General features: G+C 36.1%; 3 protein-coding genes across 3 annotated transcripts; 2 read left to right on the top strand and 1 right to left on the bottom strand.

Annotated features, from left to right (window-relative positions):
• Positions 1 to 127: 127 nt before the first annotated feature.
• lin-52 (DREAM core complex component lin-52) lies at positions 128 to 2,906 on the bottom strand. Its single transcript, XM_019055026.2, has 4 exons — positions 2,750 to 2,906; positions 2,457 to 2,539; positions 1,101 to 1,202; positions 128 to 411 (listed from the first exon to the last, which is right to left on the bottom strand). The coding sequence occupies exons 2-4, from the start codon at positions 2,527 to 2,529 to the stop codon at positions 269 to 271; spliced, it is 318 nt and encodes a 105-aa protein (XP_018910571.1). The 5' UTR covers positions 2,530 to 2,539; positions 2,750 to 2,906; the 3' UTR covers positions 128 to 268.
• A 121-nt stretch (positions 2,907 to 3,027) lies between these two features.
• LOC140223780 (uncharacterized) lies at positions 3,028 to 10,201 on the top strand. The gene is made up of 4 exons (XM_019055193.2): positions 3,028 to 3,458; positions 4,378 to 4,661; positions 5,224 to 5,422; positions 6,963 to 10,201. The coding sequence occupies exons 2-4, from the start codon at positions 4,378 to 4,380 to the stop codon at positions 9,918 to 9,920; spliced, it is 3,441 nt and encodes a 1,146-aa protein (XP_018910738.2). The 5' UTR covers positions 3,028 to 3,458; the 3' UTR covers positions 9,921 to 10,201.
• Brca2 (BRCA2, DNA repair associated) lies at positions 10,096 to 22,697 on the top strand. The gene is made up of 12 exons (XM_019055192.2): positions 10,096 to 11,988; positions 12,827 to 12,915; positions 13,430 to 13,660; positions 14,350 to 14,491; positions 14,987 to 15,166; positions 16,076 to 16,286; positions 16,929 to 17,158; positions 17,525 to 17,665; positions 17,837 to 17,982; positions 19,120 to 19,374; positions 20,059 to 20,250; positions 21,229 to 22,697. The coding sequence occupies exons 1-11, from the start codon at positions 10,096 to 10,098 to the stop codon at positions 20,081 to 20,083; spliced, it is 3,543 nt and encodes a 1,180-aa protein (XP_018910737.2). The 3' UTR covers positions 20,084 to 20,250; positions 21,229 to 22,697.
• The last annotated feature ends 462 nt before the right edge of the window (positions 22,698 to 23,159 follow it).

The raw sequence follows: 23,159 nt of genomic DNA, 5'->3' as shown, positions 1-23,159 counted from the left end.
CTTATCAGCCATAGTATTGAAGCATAATCAGCGGAAGACAAGTCAAATAAAAGTCTCCATCTGAAATAAAGGACTTCCCAACTTAATTTTCTGGGTGCCAAAAAATAAAAAAAATAGAAAATAGAAGTGAGATTAAGAAAAATGTTGCATATTATTTTGGGATATTACACAGGAGGAGGTAGAGAGACATGATTAATATTGATCAGGTGAGTTAAGAGAAAAATCTGAGAGAAATTTACAAAAAAAATACTGTTTTTTGATACAGTGATCAACTGGATCCATCAGAATTCAAAATTTTTAAGTATTTGCCACGGGTCATTTCCTTTGCCTCTTCAATTCCTAGATTATACGCAATTTCATGTAACTTCTTCAACTCAGCATCCATAGCATCTTTGGAAAGGGAACTGTAGTCTGGAAAAGAAAAAGAGGGAAAAAATTAAATCTTGATGAATCTCTAGGACACCTCACCTTCAACACACAGGTTATAAGAGCATCAAATAAAATAGGGCCTAATTTAAAGCCTTGTTCAGGGTGAAATGAAATAAATGAAAATGCTTTGGAACCACAAATTGGAACAAAATGTATTAAGCTCCAGACACATGTTAAAAGTGAAGCTTCTAAGTGATGGCTGTTCAGTCGAATGTTGCGCATCCATGCCGCGAAGGAGAACGGCTCCTTGGAAGGTAATTGATAGGAACACTTGGCTGAACATCCACCACTTTGGAGCTTCTTTTGAAAGTCTGACTAAGGCTCAAGTTAAATCAATCGATTTTTGTCAGACGGGCATGAGTCCAAAAACTCAAGAGCCCTGGCTTTCCTTGATCACGCAGTATGCTAGGGCTCATGATTTTTTGGACGTACTGCAGTTTAACAGAGACCAATTCTAATATCGACGGTGTAAGTCCGCAACCACATATCAACCAAAACGTTGCAGACTTCCTGTCAAACTTCGTTTTTTAAGCAGAAAACAACTCAACAGCAATTCTTTAAAACTGCCGTGATTTTTCTTCTCTGCGCCAAGAAAATTCTGCAGAAACTTCAAGGAATGATGTCAATTTTTTCTCCTTTTCAAAATTTTACTGAAAGCTTAAATTACTTACAACACAGCAATGACTGTTCTTCTTGAGTAAAGGGTTGATTCCAATTTTTCTGGACGTTTTGCGGGATTGTGTTCTCTCTCGCAAACGCAGTGACGCCAGGAACTGAAAAATTAAATTAATTGATGATAGGATGTATCTTCATACGGCTTAGAACAATCATTTCATGGTAATTTTTTAGGTCTCTTGGGGCCTAAATAGCACTACCTATCCTGCAAGGCTACTTGGTTAAAATAAGGAATATCAATGGCTAGAGTAAAAAATTTGCGCATGCCTTTGCAGCGTTGCAAAGTGCTACTCATGTTTTACATTTGTAGAAGAAAACTGATCATCAGTTTTTCTGGAAATTCATCGCGAATTGTCATCATTCAAAAATATTCGCTAGGATTTTCAAGAAGATATTTAAGTTCCTATCCTTTTAGAAAAGTAAAAGATAGTAATACATTTTCATACTTAAGTGATGAAAATACGCATTTTTCGACTTCAGTCATCGATACATTAAATATTTTGTACCCATTGACACATGCGTGTGATACATCTTGGCATTGTTAAATACAACATATCACTATGAGAGAGGCTGGGAAACAAAAAGGAGGTAAAGATTACAAGTTCGAGAAGCGCTTTTGTCTTGACAACAGCTTGTGTAAAAAATCCAAAGTTGAAATTGAAAGACTCCTTTGAAAGTTTTCCACTTCTTGAGTACACTTGGCTATACTCCAGATATAAATGCATTGTGATTAATAGCTAGTGCAAAGTTGCTCACAACTTTGTGCATTTGTTCACAAATTTTTGAGAGAGGTTTTGTCTTCTCTTACAGAACTGTGGAGTATTAAATTGTTTCTTATTGCTTCCTCAGAGTCGAAGTACTAATTCTCAATTGAGAAAAGAGATTTGGAAAACAAGAGAAGAATTAATAAAAGAACCTATTCCGAATCCATTACTGAATGCACTTTTAAAGCGGGACAGAAGATTAGATCTTCAAGGCAGCACTGAAAGTAAATGTAATAGTCAAGATGGTTGATCCTCTGTCACACTCTAAAAGTGCGTTAACTTATTTCGCCTAGACTCTATGACAGTCTTTTCAAGTCTCTGCATGAAGCATTCCTAAAATAGTAGCTGAAAGTATTGGTGACCATGGGCTCTTAGCTACCCTCCCAACTTTCGGTTAGAATTCTGTAGAAAATAAAATATCCAGATGCTCATGGGACATTATGAGTCATGCATTTCTAATCAAATCTGGGGTATTTTCCAGCAACATGAAATGCAGACTCGGGAGTGGTATCACTCCCGAGTGACATATGTTTAGTATTGGTACATCACTCTATAACGCTAATAGCACTGATTGTCTGCGGTACTTACTCTGCTCTGGCCAAAGCTCAGGCGACGTTCTGTCCAGCTTTTCCAGGCTTAATAGTTCATCAACATCAGACATAGTAGAATGCCTAAAACAAAGAGTAAAAAAAACTTAGAATCAGATTTCACTGAGAGGCAAACTCGGGATCAGAGACATTGATTTCATGAATGAAACATGCGGAACAAAAACTAGAGAAGAGAGAGGTTGTACAAAACAAGTTTATGACACTGAGTAGTAAAAATGGATAGAATTCTAGAATACGATAAAAATAAAAGCTAAATTTTAAACCGAATATTACCTTCACAAGCATTTACTGGTTGCCTTCCCAAAGAACAAATGGTTTAAAATTATCACTAACTCTCATTCGGCATCGTTAGGAACTCTGTCAACTCTGAGCCAAAACAAAACCAGCAAATGCAAAACATAACCGCAAAACCAAACACAGATGCTTGATGCGAAGGCACGATTAGTGTTGCATGAATGAATGCATCAAATGATCTGATTGGCTGGTTCTAATTTATTTTGAGCGGTAATATATGAATGAGCCAATTAGGACCGAGATGAAGAACTGTTTTGTTTACGGTCATTATCTTCTGTGGCGGGCATGGTCTTCACTCTTCAGCTTCAGCTCTCACACGATAAATTTTGTAGTGAACTTCACAAATTCTTAGTAGTCAGCGATTTCAACCGTATCTTAAATCCTTTGAGGTGTTTTATCCTAGTAATTCGCATCGTCGTTTGAAGTCATATTACACTAAGGCGTTATCTGTTAATACTGTGTTCCATGAGAGCCCCTAAATATGGCCTGACAGCAAACTCAGTCTCCTAGGTTCTGATTTTCCTCCCAATCGTTTTGTGTTTTAAGTGCTCGTGAATAAAACTGATGCTAATCCTTCTCTTCACTTCCGCACCTATGAGACGTTTGTAAAAAAAAAGTCGTGTGTGAGTAATGCAAGGTCATAGTGGAGACCATCATTATTTCAGCCTCCACTTTGGTACCTTTGGAGGTGAGTGTACTAAGTTTTGACTCCTTTAACATTACTGTATACTGTAGGTGTATCAGCCTTTGTCTCATTATGGCTCCAAGACCATCAGCACCCATTAAATTGACAGCGTAAGTCTGCAACCACGTATTTCGTTTGCGATGTTTGAAAATCTCGGCCCGCATATTATTTTTTAAAGGAGAGCATATTGACATCCTTCCTGGAAGTTTTTGCAGAATTTTCTTTGCACAGAGAAGAAAAATCAAGGCAGCTTTAAAGGATTGCCGTAAGGAGTTTCCCGTTTAAAAGATGAAGTATGACAGGAAGTCTGCAATGTCGCTAACCGAGATACCTACGTGGTTGCGGACTTACACCGTCGAAATAGTGGACTGCAATTAAAAGCTGCAAAGGTCTCCAAGAGGTAATATCAACAATTATTGTGGATTTGAGTTTTCTCTTGAGATGACACCACTAATCATCCCTTTCGGGTGCTACATACCTACTTGATATTTACTGAAGCGATCCAGAGTCATGGTAATGATTATGAAGAAGTCAATTGCAAACTCATGTGCAGATCAAAGTTTGTCATAAGTATTCTTTGAAAAATCTGATTGCATGTATTAATCTGTAAAGTGGTGCTGATTCAGTATTATTCTGATCAGAGATAGACAGTTGACATTTGTCTGAATATACTATGAGTGAACTAGGCATAGAATAAGGTGCACTATTCTAAATTAAAGCTATTATTCTTACAATCAATTAATTCTGCACCAAGTTTGAATGGAATTTTTTAAACTCATTTTCTCATGATAGTAAACAAGAGAATAGAAACCCTGTGACATGTTTGTTGAAACCTAAATTTTGTCCTTCTCTTGCCTTACCTATCGTTGCAATAAAACCATCAAACCATGTTATTTTTTACTTACCACTTCTCTGTTCTTAGATGGATGACAGTGAGTGTTACAAATCTCCTGTGGTGAATCATGATGTCTCATTGAACCTAGAAGGCATACAAAATACAATCCTTGAAGACAGGTCGAGTCCCATAGTTGCCAGTAGTCAGCCTTTCTACACCAGTACAGATAAGAGAAAAAAGACTGCCCATGCAAACAGCAATTCACTACTGGATAGGACAGCTGAGTTTCTCACCTGTTCAGACTCGAGTAAAACTTGGAATGAGTCAACACCATCCCGGGAGTCAAATGTTTCTGCAGATCTCGATGCTGGGTAAAATATTTTGCCACCTCAAAGTAGAACCTATTTTATCTTTCCACATTTTTAAGTCTTGAAAATAAGTTCGGTGAATTAAATTATACTGTACTAAGGATCATCATAATCGAAGATTCATGAAATTGATTTAAACTAGGTATCATCCTTCCTTTCCAGGAGATTCATCTAATTTTTAGTGGAAAAGGAGAAAGTGAACAAATTTTTTTTTACTTACTTAAACACCTCATGAGTTAAGTCTTAATGCCACCAATAAAATGGCACTTAATGTTCAAATATTTATAATTTTTGTTTTCAACTGAAGTAAGAGGCCATTCAAGTACTGTGCAATGTACTCCTGATTTTTTTCTACCTTTCTTTACTTTAAGCAAGGCCCATTTTCTCTCTTCCATCGTCCTTTCGCAGCATTAGTAAGGCAATCCTAATAGCTTCCCTCCTTGGTTGTGCCATACAATACTTCAGCAGCCTTAAGATTAATGTATGAGCATACCCTGAAGATGTAATTTCTTCTCTTTTTCTTTCCTTTTTTTGCAGTAAAGTAGGTAATTTTTATTTTTTCCAGTTTTAGCCCCATTCGATCAAATGAGCAGACTATTCCAACATCTTTAGAGCAGCTTATAGATCCTCACAATCTTGAGTGGACGTCGTCATTGGCCTCTCCTGTTTGTCAGAGGACCTCAGAGTCTGTACTGAAAACTGCCGAAAAACAAGTGTTTTGTCCGAGCAACAACTCCAGATTTGTTGTCAGCACCAATTCCTCTGTAAGTAAAGTCACTGTTAAAGAGACAGTTCAGTTTCAAAGGTGTCATACTGTGGAATATTACTCTCATTGTATTGAAAACATGCATTTAAAAATTTTTTAGAATAATGACCAACGAAAGACATCCGTTAGCTCCAATGACTTCGAAGAGTTTTTTGTCAAACAAGCCATTTAACTCTTTTGATTGTATCTTTTTATCCGACATAAGTTACTCTCAAAATGCATTGGCAAAGAGTAAATCATTGACCATTTGAAGCTGCGAAGAAGAGTCAATTACCTATTTGGGTAATTGTTATGAACACCCTAATAGTTAATCTTTTTCCGTAAGTTTAAATGGCAGATTAATCGACTCATTGACACGCATGCCACAAAGAAACAGAACTAAATGTTAACATAAACTGCCAATTGAAGGCCGCAAAACAAAACTGAGCTATCTTAATTGGGCCTTTATTAAAAAAGTCTACTAGCTGATTGTTGATATCAATAGACAAAGAAGACATAAGGAGTATAGAGTGATCCTATTGCTTGAAATGGGTGGTTCTTATAGACGAAGGGAGTAAATGATGGACTAACTAACGGGTCTTCCGTCAGTTGTGGGGTTGCATGGGTTAGTTAGTCTATTACCTATGTCCTTTGTCCATTGCAACCATCCGCTTCCACCAATAGGATCCTTCCATATCCTTTTTGTCTTCTTTGTCCATAGCTTTGTCTATCAATGTTAACAATCAGTCCGTTGGATGGTTTCCTTTGGGCTGAAAGAGAAGCTTCTCTTTGAAATTTTGCAAGAAGATATGCTAGACCGTTTGGCTGGCTCTCATACAAACTAATAATTCAATGGTGTAAATAGAATTTTAGCATTTACAGACAAAGAGTAGAACTTACCAATAATTGACATTGTTTACAACTATATTCATAGTGGCTAGAAGTTGAAATTGACATAATTCACAACAATATTTACGCTGGTAAGAGGTTTGCAATGATCGGGGCCAAAAGAGAATTTTGTTTTTTCCAATAACTCAGCTTAACTGAAGCGCTAGAACTGTCAAAATATCATTTTTTCCTTTTTAAATCATTATTTTTCAGTGAAAACTTTTTTTCGTAATATGTTGCTATAAAATGTTTCTGTTACAGAGATATATAGATAAGAAGGTAAAGGAGAATATATACTGTCAGTTTGCTCATTTTTACCCCTTAAAAGTCGTTTCCCCCTCATTTAAATTTTTTACATAATTTTTATTTCCCAAAGCTTTTTTAATGTCCCAAGTTTTTAGAAAATTTCAGAAGTTCTATAAAGCTGTAATTTCTCTATTTCAATTTTTTAACATTTTTCAATAATTTTGATGAAAACATATTTTAAGTCAATGAATGATTTTAATGAAGGAATGACAATTAAATCCAGCTGAACAAGCGCTCATTAAACACTTATTCAAAGTTTGCTCAGAAGTAAAAATTATTAAATTTCAAAAATCACTCTTCTTATCATTTTTAAAATACATTCTCAATGAAGATTCCTCATTTAAATAAAACTAATTTTTTTGCAGAGAGCTTGTGAGTCAGACTCGACCCTCAACGAGTCCAAAAAATCTGAATCATTTCTTTCAAAATCTGACGCCATTTTTAGAAGCAATGACAGTATTCTCCCGCCCAACAGAACTCTCAATTCCGAAGAAAATCATCTGAAGAAGCATTCATCTCTGTTTGAGAGGACATCTCAGATGTATATCAATCAAGACGATCGCAATACTGAAATTTTTGAAACTAGTCTATTTCCAAACATTGATCTAACTCAAGACCCAATGAACTCCGACGAAAATTCAACTTCTCCTGTTCTTACGCAGAGTAAAAAAAAAACCACAGCAAGTAGTAAAAAAAGTTATCGCAAGGAAGACATCAAGAATAAAGTTGCCTCAAATGTCGTTAAATGCTTGTTCAAGCAAACAACAACAGAATCAAAGGAGGAAAAAATTGAAGAAGAGAAACCGGTTGTTGAAGAGAAACCGGCTGCTGAAGATAAACCGGCTGCTGAAGACAAACCAGCTGCTGAAGATAAACCGGCTGCTGAAGACAAACCAGCTGCTGAAGACAAACCGACTGCTGAAGATATCTGTTTAGCTTCGAAAAGTAATTTTTCACAATTTTGTCAGTACAGCACTCAAGATTTCTCAATCAATACAGTCGACCAGATTTGTTTTGCAACAGAGATCATTGACTCACCGCTTTCTCCTGAGCTGTGTGTCTCTCAAGGTAGAAATAAAAATCAAATTAAACCCTCTTGGTGCTCGCAGAAAATTTTTAATCAATCAATTATTGATGCCATTGAAAATCTTGACTCATCGCAAAAAGGAGAGAGTTCATATTCAAAAAGTGATGAATTTCTAGTCCCATCAATTCCAGCAGTAATTTCTAGTAAAGCCAAAGTGAGCGATGATTTAAATCTGGAAATGATGAAAGCGAACGCCGTGTCAACAAAATCAAAATTGAAGAAACTTATTTATCTTATTAATGATGGTCCCTGCACTCAAAGATTAGATATCAACACTTGCTCAGACATGATTCTAAAGAATGCATTTGTTTTTGAAGAAGACCCTTCGTGTGTAAAAAGTGGAACATTATCTCAAAAGTCTCAAAAGGTAAATAATCCGGGAGGATTTGTCCCCTTCTCAAATTTCGTTGACTCATCAAGCAAATCTTGTAGAATACTGACCAATTGCGTTTCCAAAGCTTCTCAAAAAATTTTACCTGGAAGTACTTTTAAGAGCCCCGGTAATGAGATAAGTCCGTATTTGTTAAAGAATTTAGAACATAACAAGGAAGATCTCTCTGCTTTTGAGAGTAGTGCAATGAATGAATCAAAGGCTGGTTTAAATCTATACTCAGTAAGTGACACCCAGATGTTTCGTATTGGGGAACTGATAGACAATGCAAACTTGATCACCAGTTCCTCCATCTTGTCGACTGATCCTGTTGAAGACAGAAATAGATCTGTATCAAAACAATCAAACGTTCATGCAGAAGAAACCAATCCATCGCCAGCTAGTTCGGATCCGTGCAATTATTTTGAAAGAGATTCAGTTGTCACGCAAGTTCAGCAAGCAAAACCTTCAAACAGTGTTTTAAGTCCTCCCTTGTTCCATAACTCGGCTAGTTCTTCCAATTCCTGTCTAAACGACAGCTCTAACAGTGTACATAATGCTTCATTTTTAAATCAAACCATAATTGGAGATCAAGACTCCTTCAATGTCTGTGATAATGTACATGAAACCACGAAAACTACAGATGATTTTACCATCTCTGAAAAGAGTGAACCAGTCACAAATTACGTAAATGATTCCAATTATAATTACAGAGATGAAAGACTTTATGACCCAAATATAAGTAAAAAAAAACTTTTGGAGTCAGGATACTCCCCATGCAAAGATGTTTCATCCCCTTGTAAGTCAGATGCAAGTTTCCAAAAGCAGCAGACAGTGCATCGTGATTTTTCAACTGCTAGCGGAAAACAAGTGACTGTTTCAGAGAAAGCTTTGAAGCAAGCCCAACAAATTTTTGAAGACTGTGATAGTACTAAAATGTCAGAATCAACTACTGCATCGCATAAGAAAGTTGCTTGTCAAAGAACTCCCGAGCAATTTCAACAGGAGTCTGAAAATCGTTATACTCCCACAAAACATGTTTCCTCCGTAGAAGTTGATATTGACAGTAGAGAAACTTTTCAAAATTTAACACATCAAAGAAATGATATAAATGAAAAACAAGGAACTGAAAGTTTCCCTTCAGAAGCATTTCACCGCAGTAGTAAGACTCTAAAAATTTCAGGTTTGGGAAATGTACAAAGTGAGACACTGTGCGCAGAATCTGACAAAAGTGCACCCTCCAGACCAACTCCAGCTCTTGGATTCTCCACCGCCAGCGGCAAGAAAGTTGTTGTCTCAGAGGCGGCCCTAAGGAAAGCACAAGAAAAGCTATACATGGACGATGAAAGTACTCTCTCGTCCACCTCCATCGTAGATCCTCTCACAGCCTGCCAGAAAGAAATCTTAGTTTCGAAAAATGCTTTCAATAGATCTGAATATTTGCACCATACTGTTGGTGAGGAATGTACGCCAGTCAGATCGACTGGGCCATGTGAATTCTCTACAGCCAGCGGAAAAAAAGTTTCAATCTCAGAAGTTGCTCTGAAGAAAGCAAGACAATTCTTCGATGACTGTGATAATAACACACCAGTCAGATCAGCTTCCTCAGCTGCATTCTCCACAGCTAGTGGTAAAAAAGTATATGTTTCACAAGATGACCTTAATAAAGCAAGAGAAAAACTTGATACTTGTGATGATCCATCTCCTGTTGTGGAAAATCCTGCAACCAAAAATATGAATGATTTCGTTCAAGAGAGTGTTCTCAGCAAAACACATTTGCAGTCAAATACTTCTCATAAAGCAGTGTCAGCACTAGGTTTCTCACTGCAAGTGGTAAGAAAGTTCCTGTTTCTGAAGATGCCTTAAGTAAAGCACGGCAGTTGCTCGAAACCTGTGATGATATTACGCCGGTGAGACCAAACTCTGCTGTTGGATTTTCAACTGCAAGTGGTAGAAAGTTCCTGTTTCTGAAGATTCCTTAAGTAAAGCACGGCAGTTGTTCGAAAGTGACAAAAGTACACCAATATCGTCTACTTCTTTGATGGGCTTCTCTACTGCAAGTGGTAAGAAAGTTCCCGTCTCTGAAGATTCCCTAAGTAAAGCACGGCAGTTGCTCGAAACCTGTGATAATATCACACCAGTGAGACCAAACTCTGCTGTTGGATTTTCAACTGCAAGTGGTAGGAAAGTTCCCGTCTCTGAAGATGCCTTACGTAAAGCACGGCAGTTGTTCGAAAGTGACAAAAGTACACCAATATCGTCTACTTCTTTGATGGGCTTCTCTACTGCTAGTGGTAAGAAAGTTCCTGTTTCTGAAGATGCCTTAAGTAAAGCACGGCAGTTATTCGAAACCTGCGATGATATTACGCCGGTGAGACCAAACTCTGCTGTTGGATTTTCAACTGCAAGTGGTAGGAAAGTTCCTGTCTCTGAAGATGCCTTACGTAAAGCACGGCAGTTGTTCGAAAGTGACGAAAGCTCACCAATAACGTCTGCTTCTTTGATGGGCTTCTCTACTGCTAGTGGTAAGAAAGTTCCTGTTTCTGAAGATGCCTTAAGTAAAGCACGGCAGTTATTCGAAACCTGCGATGATATTACGCCGGTGAGACCAAACTCTGCTGTTGGATTTTCAACTGCAAGTGGTAGGAAAGTTCCTGTTTCTGAAGATTCCTTAAGTAAAGCACGGCAGTTGTTCGAAAGTGACAAAAGTACACCAATTACGCCAAATTCTTTGATGGGCTTCTCTACTGCTAGTGGTAAAAAGGTGTCTGTATCGGATGACGCTGTGCTCAAAGCCAAATTGTTTCTGGATTCCACTGATAATAGCAGCTCAGATACATCTATCCCTCCCATGAAATTTTCTGTAACTGGTGGAAAAGAAATAGTTGCTTCCAGCATCGAAAAACAGGTTGCCTCTAACAAACCTGAACGATCATTTGGATGTTCCAAAAAGAACTTGAATAATCGGAATTCTTTACTGTACCATGATTCCTTGTCTCGTCGAGAAGATACTGAGCAGACCCCTCACAAACGATGCAAAATTGATCAAAATTTTGATAGAACTGAACCATTTATTAAAAACACCAAGAGTACATCTGGTACCTTTGTAAAATCTAATTTTAGAGGAATGGAAGGAAAATTCAAAGAATGTTTGAGTGAAGCAGAAAACAAGAAGCAAACTCCTATGAAAAGGAATTTTGCTTTGAAAGATTCCAGTAATTCTCATCAATCACTAAACATGTCAAATGTGTCGCCAAGTATCGCACGAGAAGTTTCAGAAAGTGCTGCTGCTCTAATGAATGATGAAGAGAACTCTGAGTCAGGCACAGATTGGTCATCATCTATTGTCAAATCTGCGAATGTATCTAATCAAGTTTCCTGCTTTGAATCCTTTTTTTCCTGTGAAAATGATGATGACGATGGATCAACTTCCCCTATCCTTATATCAGAACACAGTAAAAGACGGAAACGAACAAAACGATTGGATGCCGTGAAACAAAAAACCCTCTCTTCAATGGGAATGTCTCCCTCCATACCTTTAGGCTCCTCTCCATTCCTAACACCTGGTAGCTCTGGAGTCCATCAAATTGTGGCAGATGTGCCAAGAAGTTTGCTGTTTAAGAAGGGAGTACAGTGTTATAGTACTCCAAAAATGGATGGACCAAGGAAACGAGAAAGAGAAACTGATGTCTGTGCACCTTTTAATAAACGTCTGAAAGAATGTGGCGAGCCGAGAGAAGATTCTTGTGAGAAAGGAGTGCTTGATGCCCGATTGAAAGCAGCGGAAGAGCAAGAGAAAGTTATCAGGATCAGGAAGAAAGTGAAAGTACCTCAAGAAATAGGAAGCTATTTAAGGAAGAAGATGACTGAAAAACGAATATTATTAAGACATGCAGTTTTACAACAGCAGCCAAAGATATTTTCTAAAGAAGACGTAAGTTCTCATTTTCTTCTTTTTAAAGTTGTAAAATTCTATCAGTATTTGTTCGCTTCCCTTATTAAAATGGGTCAGCATACTCGTTGCATGGCATTACGTTATGAATTCTCAGTAAGATCTAACGTTGCAAAATTACTAATGATAACTAGACTTTTGAAACCCAGAGAAACAGCATCATTGCAGTATTAAGCAAATTACATAAAACAATCATTCTTCCTCACTGAATTAGACTCATCTTACACAGACGTGCATGTGAAATTTCGTAGAAGTGATGAACTCCTTAACTGCTGCCGTTTCACCCTATTTTCGTAGTGGATGTGGATTGGCACAAAAATTTCAAGACCATAGAAAAAGGCAACCTGCATGTTAAAATGTAATTTATTTGTCAGAGAATTATGTTACTTGTGTACTCTTTAAATGTAGGTAGTGAAATTAATACGAGTAACTGACCATTTAAGTTATTTATAGAATGAGTCGAGGATCATTGAGATTTGGATTTCTGAGTGATATATAATCTTTCTTTAAGGTTTTGTCAAAAAATGTTGAGTCTACAATTAAGCTCACGATGTAAGCAGGAGAGAAAATAAGCCCTGTCACTGCTTGTTAGTACTAACACGAAGAAGGAGCCCTCTGTTTCAATTATTTTTTAACATTTAGCACAACTTTTTAATGTCTTAATATTCACATGATGGGGGGGGGGGGGGGGCAGAGTAAATTGTCTATTATGAACTTCAAACTATGCAAACTGGGTGACCCTTTTCATTAGTTTGATAATTGATGTTTACAATTTTGCAAATAAAACCTTTAACACGTGGATTCATTTTCCCCTCTCTAGTTACAACTTCATGGTGTTACTGAGAATGTTAGGCAAGTCACAGCTGAAAATGCCCTGAATTTTCGGTTCTCTGCACAGGATCATTACAGGTACCTATTACGTTACAGCTCATTTCCTTCAATTCAATTCTGTGGTGTCCATCGTTTTCACATTTTTTTCAGATCGTCTGCATCATTAGAAGAATTCTTAATTCTCTACATTATGTGGAAGCAGATGTGTATTATCTCAAGCAAAATTTTTAGTTCTTACTATTATGTGAAGCAAATGTGCATATTCTCTACAATCAAATCACCGCCCTCCTGGCTTAAGAGTGTAACTACACCTAGCAATGAATCGTGTTGTGCATACAACTCCAGGGGTTTCCAAGCTCATCTTAATGTGTAGTTACGCCCTTTTTTCAGCTGAGCAATGAAAAGATCTTGCAGATCTAGCGTAGGCTACGAAAATGATTTTAGGCTGTTTTATCGACAAAAAATTATATGTATACATATGTATTTCATCTACCACTATTAGGATTTTGTCGTCACAAATCTCAAGTGGCAAATTTCCCTGGGTGCAATAATTTTTTTTTCTTTTTTTTTTTTTTTCCATGAATACTTATAGTGATGAAGTTACTAAAAACAACTGCGAAGGCATCGAAGTTGGTGATGGAGCTAAAATAGTTCTTGCAGAGGATGGAACTGCTGGCTTGAAAGAAATTCGAAGAGCATTTTTGTCGAGTCCTGGTGTTGATACTGCTATTGTTCCTGAAAAATGGGTTGATAATCACTACCGATGGATAGTTTGGAAACTTGCATGTATGGAGCAGAGGTTTCCACAAATTTATGCAAAGAAGTAAGTATTATGATTTGATGTTGTTTGCAACTTCTACTTATTTCATTGGTGTTCCCCAATCAAGACAGTCTTAATATTCAAAGAAAAAAAAGGAATCAATCATACTCTTCAGAAGAAAGAAGTTATCTTAGAAAGGAAAATGTAGGAAATGATGCTGTAGTGCGCATGAAATTCCAAGTTTATGAACGATGCCTATTCAGATGCAGGGCTGATGATAGAGTAGATTTCATTTTCTCTTGAAGAGTTACATTTTGCTTACTTTTTTTTAAAGTTGCTTAACGGTTCTTTATTGATTGACCATGCCATTAATTGATTTTTTCATAAAAAAAAGTAAATTTAGTCCTTTTTTTAATCCATCTGAAAAAAGTACATCGATCAAGCTCTATCAGACGCTATGAAAATTTTTCTGTACCTTTCTGAACAAATGCTAAATATCTGGGCGAGTCCTGAACTCTTATGAGAGGGATCATTATGTGTAATTTAAGCTATTGATCCATCACATTTAGAAAACCCCAAGTATTTTGTATCTCATGGGGAAGTTATTTTTCCGACGTTCTTCTCTTGTGTAAAAAGACACCCCTCTCTTCTTCGCTTAAGTGTTTCCGCCAGTATTTGTTCTCTTTTCAGCCCTAAAATTTGGTGTCCAATGTTGCTCAAGTTTTTAATTGATCTTTAATTCACTTTGGTAGATGCTTGACAATGGACAACTTACTTTTTCAATTAAAGTACCGTTATGACAGAGAAATTGACCGAGCGCAAAGGTCATCCTTGAGGAAAATTTTAGAGTCCGATGAAGCAGCCTCTAGGCGGATGATTCTCTGTGTTTCAAAGGCAAGTACATAAAGAGGTGCAGAATATTCATCAGCCTCAAAATTTTTTTGTTAATGTAATAAAATGAACATAATGAAAAAACCGATTGAAAAGTAGATTCCCTTTCCCTTTACTTATTGAACTTTCGAGGTGCCTTACTTTTAGAATGTTCAATAAAAATCCTTATTGATGTGATTAATGTTTAGTAGTATGTGATCAAGAAAGTTACGCATAGAGGAGAAAGTGAAGAATAAATGATGTAGCATTGACTCAGCTTTTCTGAACGTAGATATTACCAAAAACAGTAAATGTTTATTCTTTCAAGCTTCCGTTGTATATCTTTTATGTTTTTTCATTTGTCTTCTCTATCATCAGTGGAGAATTATCTAGAACGCAACTTCTGAATCTAATTTTTTTCTCCTCTTCCATTTTAATACAGGACAACTTCAAATGAGTTTTTTGGCTTTGTATCAAGATTTTTTAAAAATTGTTCTCTTTTTTTCCTCATTTAATTAGGTGACCCAGTCAAGCAGCACGACGGAGTTAGAACTGACTGACGGATGGTATAGCGTAAAATCTTTTGTGGATTCTGCAATGGCCTCGCTTCTTCAAAGAAAGAAAATTGTCGTCGGAACTAAATTGATGATTCAAGGTGCTGAACTGCTCAATTGTGAACAAGGCTGTGATCCGCTGGAGGTAATTTTTTTGAAGAACCTTGTACAGATTATGGGGAGTCAGTGGCTCCCGCTATGTTTCAATGAAATTTTAGTAGTTTAAAATTAAGTTCGCCATCAGCACAAAGCCAAAAAATTGGGCCATGCCACCGAGCAGAGCATATATTTGCGATGGAATATGGGGACTCTTTTCTAACATATAAGGCATAATGGCATGGCAAAAGATGTACAATTCCTCCTTCCTAGCTGCATGGAGTTCTCGCTTGGATTCAGCTCCCTGTATAATTCATCACATCTTATCTTGTATGGAGGGCTAGCTGGTAAAAAGCTACATTTGGCCCAGATCAAGTAAAGAATTTTCCCCCAAGTTTTCATGCAAATTTACTTGCTTCATGCAGCGAGGCTTTGTGCAAAAATTGTGTCACACTGTAAAAAAAAATTCTGCAGGTGTATGGAACCAGGAAACCCACCTAGCTCTGGTCTTTTGATGGAGTTTAGTGGCGGTTTCCTGTCTGCTCCATATTTTAGCTCAAGGTGGAGCCCCATATCCCCCTCTTATAATCTCATAGGTGTTCTTATCCAGCATCTGTTACCAGCTCTGAACTTTTGATTTTCAGTCATTTCTCGGATCTCAGTTTAGACAGAGTTCTTTCGTTTAAATGGGTCGGATGAAAATATTTCTCACCCTTTTTCTCTTTCATAGTAATCATTGAAGAGTTAAGTTATGGAGTTCCCAATATGTCTGGCACTGTTTTATCAAACTAATAGTTTTACACAGCTTTCAGTACTCGTAGTGGCAAAATGTTTTTTCTATCAGTATTATACTTAACAAATGTGTTGTTAAAAAATTTAATAATTCATTTGAAGCAGAATTTGAGGACAATCTTTTTTCTGAGGAGGCTTCTAAGCATATTTTTTATTTCTTTCCTAGGTTAGAGGAAACATTTCTTTAAAAATACATTCTAATTGCACAAGAAGAGCCAAGTGGGATGCCAAGATGGGTTTTTTCCATGATTCTGGTCCTATTCCTGTACGTTTAGATTCGGTGTTGTGTGGTGGAGGAGTGGTGGGAAAGCTACATGTATTCATTGCTAGAGTATATCCAGTTTTGTACCTTTCAAAAGGAGCCAATGGGAAGAGTGGTAAGTGATCTATCTTTTCAACTAGCCGCTTTAATGTATATTAATTTTCTCTTCATCACTACAAATTTTTCAGCGCTTTACTAATCTGACCCTTGGATAGTAATAACATTTTATCATCAATGACTATCCTCTTTTCTCATTTTATGTATGGAAGATTTCAAGATATCAAGTCAATCTTTAAGTGGAGAATGAGAAAAAGGAACATGAAGGAACACTCCTCTATAAGACTTGATTTGAAAAATAAATTTTAAACCCTATTTTCTCATACTGAATGTTTTTTCCAACTTTAAGTCATCAGCAAAAGAAAATTTACAACCAGTTAAGCTTCAAATCAACTTTCCCAAAATGTAGCATTTTTACATGGTTCCTTTTCGACTTACTTGGTACAGCCATCTCTTTGTAGCAACCCTTTTCCAGAAAAACTTCTAGTAACAGATAAATCTGCCAGTCAGTTCTTAAACTGAATACATGCATCTTCCCCCTATCTACCATGTCTCTCTCAGTACTTTGTAAGTCTTCCGGTCCCTTGAGAGTTGCTGTACAGAGAGAGTTCTGTACCTATGTATAAACTGAAGAACATAATACTATCTATAATATATGAATATTTTAGTATTTTATTTTTTCTATTTTTCTTGTGTCCAGTCTTTTTAAATGAGAAGCTTGAGATCAGTCAACGAACATCTGAAGATAGAGAAAAATCAAAAAGAATGGAGGCTATGTTTAATGAAGTGAAGAAGGAATTAGAAGAAGAAAGCAGGAAGAAAACTCGGTCCAGTCGGAGGTCGTACTCAAAAAGACAAATTTCGTCTCTTTCATCTGGTCCAGAGCTGGCTGAATATTTAGAAGCCGCACTTGATCCTTCCATAATTCAAGTAATTCCAATTATAGCTCTAATTTTTCCTGAGTTTTTTTTAGACAAGTTATAGCATAGGCGCTGAACTCAAAGGTTGAAGGTACATATTCTAGATCAGTACGTAATATCAATAGACCACTAGATAGTATATAAAATTTTGATGAGGGAACATATGCTGCAGTTTTTAGTTTCTTTTTCTGCCTGGTGGTTTATTACCCTTGTTGCTCATCCAAATATGTAATGATAAATTTTTTTAAGACCGCCTTTGAGGGAACTAAGTCATGAGAACAAAGAATCAAGTCCGAGGGTTCTTTTTTTTGTTTATCATTCAAAAGAACCAGCATTTGGGATAGTTATTTCTTAATATTTTTATGTTTTCTTTCAGTTCTCAGAAGAGCAACTCAGAACTCTATCCGAGTACAAACGTATGGAGGAAGAAAAAATGGTACAAGAACTTCGTTCCCGAGTGAATGAACGCTTGAAGAATGAAGAAAATACAAGGAAAAGCTCCACACCGTTGTTAAAAGTAAGTTCTCCTTTCCTAACCTAGCAATTAATCTTGTTTGGAACACTCTTTATTCAAACTAAATTCCTGTCTAATCTTCTCAAAGGCTTCCTTGGCTCTTTTCTCTTTTATTTTTAATACAACCTTTTTGGCAGTAGTTAAAGATTGGATGGTCTCTTTTTGTTCATTCAGGTTCGAATAGTAGAAGGCAGTGCATCGCACTCCAATTCTCGCTCATCAGCAATTTTAACTGTTTGGCGGCCACCAGAAGACGTCTCATTACTCTTGAAGGAAGGATCTTTCATGAATATTTACAATGTATTACCATCAAGTTCCAGGTATGTCTTTTTTCTGTAAGGTAAATTCATAGTTTCACTGGATGTTAGTACAAAAACTATCATTGATGGTTTCATCAATCAAACAACAATACAGTAAAATGATTTTCTTGCTTAGTATCCGTACCTTTAATCACGTAGCACATTTAACAAAGGCTGTGTCAAAAGTTTTGCATCCATCCACCATACAAACCAACAAAACTAGATAGCCAGAAAACTAGTAAGTTGTGGTTTGCAGTGTTCTTCAGATTATTTCTTTGCCTACAAAATGAGTCTTTATTGAGCATATTTCACAAATAACTGATGGAATTAAGGTGTTTTTTCAGAGGCTTACTACGCGGACTCCTACCAGATTTTAAGACTTTTTTTAAAACAAAGAAAGTTTAAACGTTAGATGCAAGTATTTTAAAAAAATGAACAAAATAAGCATTTCAAATGAAGTTTCCATATTTTGCAGCTCTTCATTTGAAAATTCCAAGCCTCCACTTTCTTTTTTAAAATACTTTCACTCAGATTTATGCAGCTTTCTCTCACTATTTTATCAGAATTTTTTTGCTCAACTCAAAGGAAAAGAGTTTTTGAATAAGTTTCCTAAACTAAATCTTTAAATTTTTTTTTTTTTTTTTTTTTTTTTTTTTTGTCCGACTAAAACTCCTTGTAAGTTTTAAACCTGAACCTGTAAGGAGCTACAACCATAAAAAATGAAGTTGAATAAAAATACCCTCATTTTTCCCCAAAAAAAACCAGCATAAAACATATCATTTTCTAACTAGACGTATTTTGTTTGCCGCAACAACTGTTTCCTGCTACCGATTTTGTGTTATTTGCGTCACTTTTTCACAACCAATGAGAGCAAAAGCAGCTAGAAGTGAGGTTTAGAAACCTCGTAACAATTCTGCAACCTGCTCCGGAGCACGTTTCCAAGTGTTTCGCATCAAAATGTTACGACACAGCGTTGCCATGTTGTGCAAAAAAAAATCCAATTATAATAAGCCACGCCCCTCATTTCCGGTAACACTCAAACAAAATACGAATGTTACACACTGATGCGAAACAGTTTGGATTGTTACGCCAAACAAAATACGTCTACTGTCAGCCTGGTGTGTATGTATTTCTCATTAAATCTGCTCTGTGTTTCAGATATGGTGATGACATAAGCCTTTCAACGAGTTTTCACACTCGTTATGAGTTGGTTTCCAAAGACATGAATCATCCTCTATGTAGAGAAGTCTCTCATTTCGCAGAAATTTCCAATCCCAAATTCGGAGAAGTTGATGTTGTAGGAATTGTCATTCATATTGAGTCAGGACTGCTGGGAAAAGTTCTTTTCACAAAGCCTATCTATCAGATTTACAAGAAAATTTTCTGGCTATTTCTTTCAGTAATAGTCTTTCGGTAAGAGACTCCTTGTATTAAATTATTTTATAGATTTCTATTCTGAAGATGCAATTGGAAGACATTGAAAGATGTCCACCTTCGGGGAATTTTAATCGGGGTGAAGCTATGAACCAATTTTTAAGTTAAAACCTTCTTCTGTTTAAATGTTCACCCAGTCAATGTGGCCGAATGAAAAAAAGGTCTTCAATTTTTAGTACTCGAATGTGTCCACCCCATGAAACTGTAAATGTAAACATTTTATCAATGATTGCTTACCCTTTTTGGAGGAACATCTTTATGGAATGCATACTGCACATTTATGTTAATTGTTAAAGCTTTTCTCTCTCTCTATTTTTGAAGTGTGTCTCTCAAGCACTTTATCCAGAATTTTTGAGAGGGCAAAAATTTCAAGATATGATCCCTATTTTGTGCTTTTCTTTTATCAAAGTGTAAATGTACCGCAAATTTTATGTTTTCCACACTGTAAAAACACTCATAAAGAAATTAATGGTTTTTAGAGCACAAGTTTTGCTCACTCCTTAAAATAATTTTCTTTACTTGAAGACAATTTCTTCATTGGCATTTCTGGCAATCTTTACTTCTATTTCATCAGGATTTCAGTTTCACAAACACTTGCTCGTATCAGAGAGTTTCTTTTTAATTAAATAGAACAAATTTTCTCAATGTCTTCTTCATTTTCAGGACTTTGGCTGGAGTGATGTTGTGAGGAAAAATGCCGCAATTGCTTGCTGTAACTTACAGTGGACTGGTGGGAAAGTTGCAATGAAAATTCCTCTTCTCTTTTGCTCTGAAGTTTCGTTTTTCACTGGACATCCAAAAATGAAACATACAGAAATCGCTCTGCAAAAGTTTAAAAAAAATCCTCTCTTGAAGGTAATTTGTTTCAATTATTTATACATAATTTATCCATTGAATTTTTATGTTAGGATTGATGTCGTCAAAATGTTCAATGAATGCCAGTTCCTCAAACAATTCAGAGTAAGTTTTCTGTATGTACACTGTCAGGGAATCATTTCAAGTTTCATTCTTTCCCTCTGCTGCTTTATGAACAATATGCTCTTATCACTGTAATTGATTATGAAATTTTACAAAAATGTGTGGAATTCTTGTATAATGTAAGTATATTATCTCAGAATTTTAATCAGGCAGGCAGGTCATTTTTTATTTTTCTTTTTTGTCTTGTCTAAATGTCCTCAGACACATTTTTGAGCTATCAACAAATACATTTGCTACAACTTCCTGCCCTAGAAGTGCTTTTTCCCCTCACCTTCTTATGTATTTTTTGAAAACCATTACGATAACAGAGGCCAATATGTACATTCTTTTTAGATTTGCCAAAGAATTGCAAATCTCCTCTGGATCAATTTGCAGTTTTGATTCTGAAAACGACCACCGTGTTTCTTAATCAGGTCAATTCAGCCTGGAAAAATTGGAATTTTCATGTAAACTGGAGTTTCTCTGAGGGAAATTATATTTTCTTGAAAAAAATATGCTTGATGGAGAAAATCAAGGTCATTTTCGGATTCAACTATAAAAATACATTCATAAACATGTATCGCATGCCTAACACATTTTCTGCTTTGTCCTTGATATCGTGGTTTTCCTAGTCAACTGCCCTCCTCTGCGCATATACCATCATGTAAATTTTATCTGATTGTTTTGCTTTGGAAAGGATGGGGAGGAAATTTTTCTCAGGTAGGTATTATATAGGGTTGGTCTTTCTTGATTTTTGCCACTAAAGCTGAAAATGACCTCAGTTTTTTTCCAGCACCTTCGGAAAAGTGAGTTTTTAAATAAAGGGTGGTTTGCAGAGCCTCAAGTTAATAATTTGCTGTATGCTTATTGGTCCAGGATGTCTGCAGTTTTGTAAACACTCAAAAAGAAAAGCTGCTTGCTATTCTTGCCATAAACTCCTCAATGGAAGATCCCAAACCTGCAAGTATTTCAAAATTATCTAAAGGGAGTGAGAGCAATTTTTCTGCCCTGCTAGACGATTCTGTGTTTACGGAGGAAGCTTTGAATTCAATCGGAGTCGCAGCAGAATCAGGTATGAATTCACTCATTGTTGATGCCAGAATCACGCCCTGTACAGCAAAAAATCCAGCGTTTACAATCTTATGGCTCAGCCCCATCATTACCAAAAATACACATTCCTAAACCCAATTTAAGCCTAAGGAAAGGATTTAAAGTGCCTGCAAAAATTGACCAGAGCTAGCATTTCTTGTTGCTTAAAAGCACCTTTGATATTGTATCAGTTGAAAACTACTGTGCTTTTTATTTTCTTTTGCTGTGTATATATCCCTTGCACTAAAACAAAAATTACGGAAATGTCATTTCTTTGTTTCATCAATTTGTGGAAACAGGGATGTCTACGCATCAAATATTCTGCTAGTAGAATCAAAAGAAGTAATTAATGAAGGGCCACATAGCATTTCTCTGAATGATAAAACAATTTGCTCTACCTCTTTCTCATTATTTTGTGGATAAAATTAATGAATTAATATATTTGCTGATGAGATTGGTCATTCTTAGAAATTTTAATTTGACTCATTACGAATTTAAATCTGTGTCATGTATTTGTAGCCAATATTGTTGTTACTTTTCATAAATTTGCACCTAACTGCAGATTAATGGACAACATCATTGTCTATTAATCTTTGAGTTTTGTTAGCTGTGTGAAGTATCTCAGGTCAGTGCCATTTTTTTCCCTCGCGAGTGATCATTTTTTTGTTTTACTTATACCTCTCTTTAAGTTACCGAATTATTGCAGTTTTTGCTCAAGAAGTTGGCCTTCACTTGGACCTTTTTTCATGTTTACATTTATTAATCATCTTTTCTCGTTTTAAAATAATTTGCATATCATTAAGTGTACAAATGGCATGTACATTGACATGCAAGTAGCCCATTTCAAATAATATTCTCATACTTGATCATTCCACTAGGCTTTCAGAGGAGACTGAATCTAGTTTCCCCTTGATATTTTTCTGCCCAGAATCAGTTTTTTTTTTTTTTAATTTTCTTTTTTTTTTAATCAAAAAATGTCCTACAATCGTGTGGTGTCAACACTTGTAGCAGCTAAGTGTAAGTTTTTTATGTATTTTTTATTTTCATCTCCCCATCCTGTGCCTTTGTTTTCCTCCTTATGTTTTTACTTTCTTTTAGCCCCTCTTAAAATATGTTATATGTATCAAGTTGTTTAATTTATTCCCCTTGTTCTTTCATGAAGGCCACTGTCACTTATTAACGTTAAGTACAAAATTGATCTTTTCATTCTTTGGAAATCATCATGTTGGTCAATAATCATTTATCTTTAGAAAGTTTTTTTTCGACTGCTGTTTTTCATTACTTTCTCCTTTCATTGTCAGTAAGTTGCAAGCAGCTAGGATTGGTGTTCACCTGATTTTTAAATCGTGAAAGAAGTATTAGTACAAGTATTATAATAATTTGTAATCATTTCCAAAATTGATTTATTAAATTTATTGTGAGAAAAGGAGTTGCGCTGGTCACAGCATTATGTTTTGATGGTTGAATCTCATAGATTCGCAAAAAATATGAAGGTATTCCCTAACATTAAGATTCCATGTCCAATATTAGTGGCGATATTGCCATTCAAAGAACAGGTTGTATGATGTCATTCACTGTGGTGGGGCATCTCTTCCACCTTGATGTCATCCGAGTTTTAAATCAAGCAATCAGTGCACATGCATTTGCTTATGCTTTTTTACGTGCTTGATTTGAAATACATGTGTATCCTTAATTGATGAAGGTGGAAGAAACCATAG

This window comes from Bemisia tabaci, chromosome 2, assembly GCF_918797505.1.
Source record: "Bemisia tabaci chromosome 2, PGI_BMITA_v3".
NCBI classification, from domain to species: domain Eukaryota; kingdom Metazoa; phylum Arthropoda; class Insecta; order Hemiptera; family Aleyrodidae; genus Bemisia; species Bemisia tabaci.
Note: the sequence above shows the minus strand (reverse complement) of the source record. Positions and strands in the feature narration are given on the sequence as shown.

Bases quoted from the DNA above. Each gene is read 5' to 3' on its own strand.
- lin-52 (XM_019055026.2), bottom strand. From the start codon at position 2,529: ATGTCTGATGTTGATGAACTATTAAGCCTGGAAAAGCTGGACAGAACG. The intron at 1,203-2,456 runs GTAAGTACCGCA...TTAATTTTTCAG, and splicing joins TGAGCTTTGGCCAGAGCAGA to TTCCTGGCGTCACTGCGTTT. The intron at 412-1,100 runs GTAAGTAATTTA...TTTCTTTTCCAG, and splicing joins AGAACAGTCATTGCTGTGTT to ACTACAGTTCCCTTTCCAAA.
- LOC140223780 (XM_019055193.2), top strand. From the start codon at position 4,378: ATGGATGACAGTGAGTGTTACAAATCTCCTGTGGTGAATCATGATGTC. The intron at 4,662-5,223 runs GTAAAATATTTT...TATTTTTTCCAG, and splicing joins TCTGCAGATCTCGATGCTGG to TTTTAGCCCCATTCGATCAA. The intron at 5,423-6,962 runs GTAAGTAAAGTC...ATTTTTTTGCAG, and splicing joins TTGTCAGCACCAATTCCTCT to AGAGCTTGTGAGTCAGACTC.
- Brca2 (XM_019055192.2), top strand. From the start codon at position 10,096: ATGGGCTTCTCTACTGCAAGTGGTAAGAAAGTTCCCGTCTCTGAAGAT. The intron at 12,916-13,429 runs GTACCTATTACG...GAATACTTATAG, and splicing joins TCTGCACAGGATCATTACAG to TGATGAAGTTACTAAAAACA. The intron at 17,666-17,836 runs GTAAGTTCTCCT...TTGTTCATTCAG, and splicing joins GCTCCACACCGTTGTTAAAA to GTTCGAATAGTAGAAGGCAG.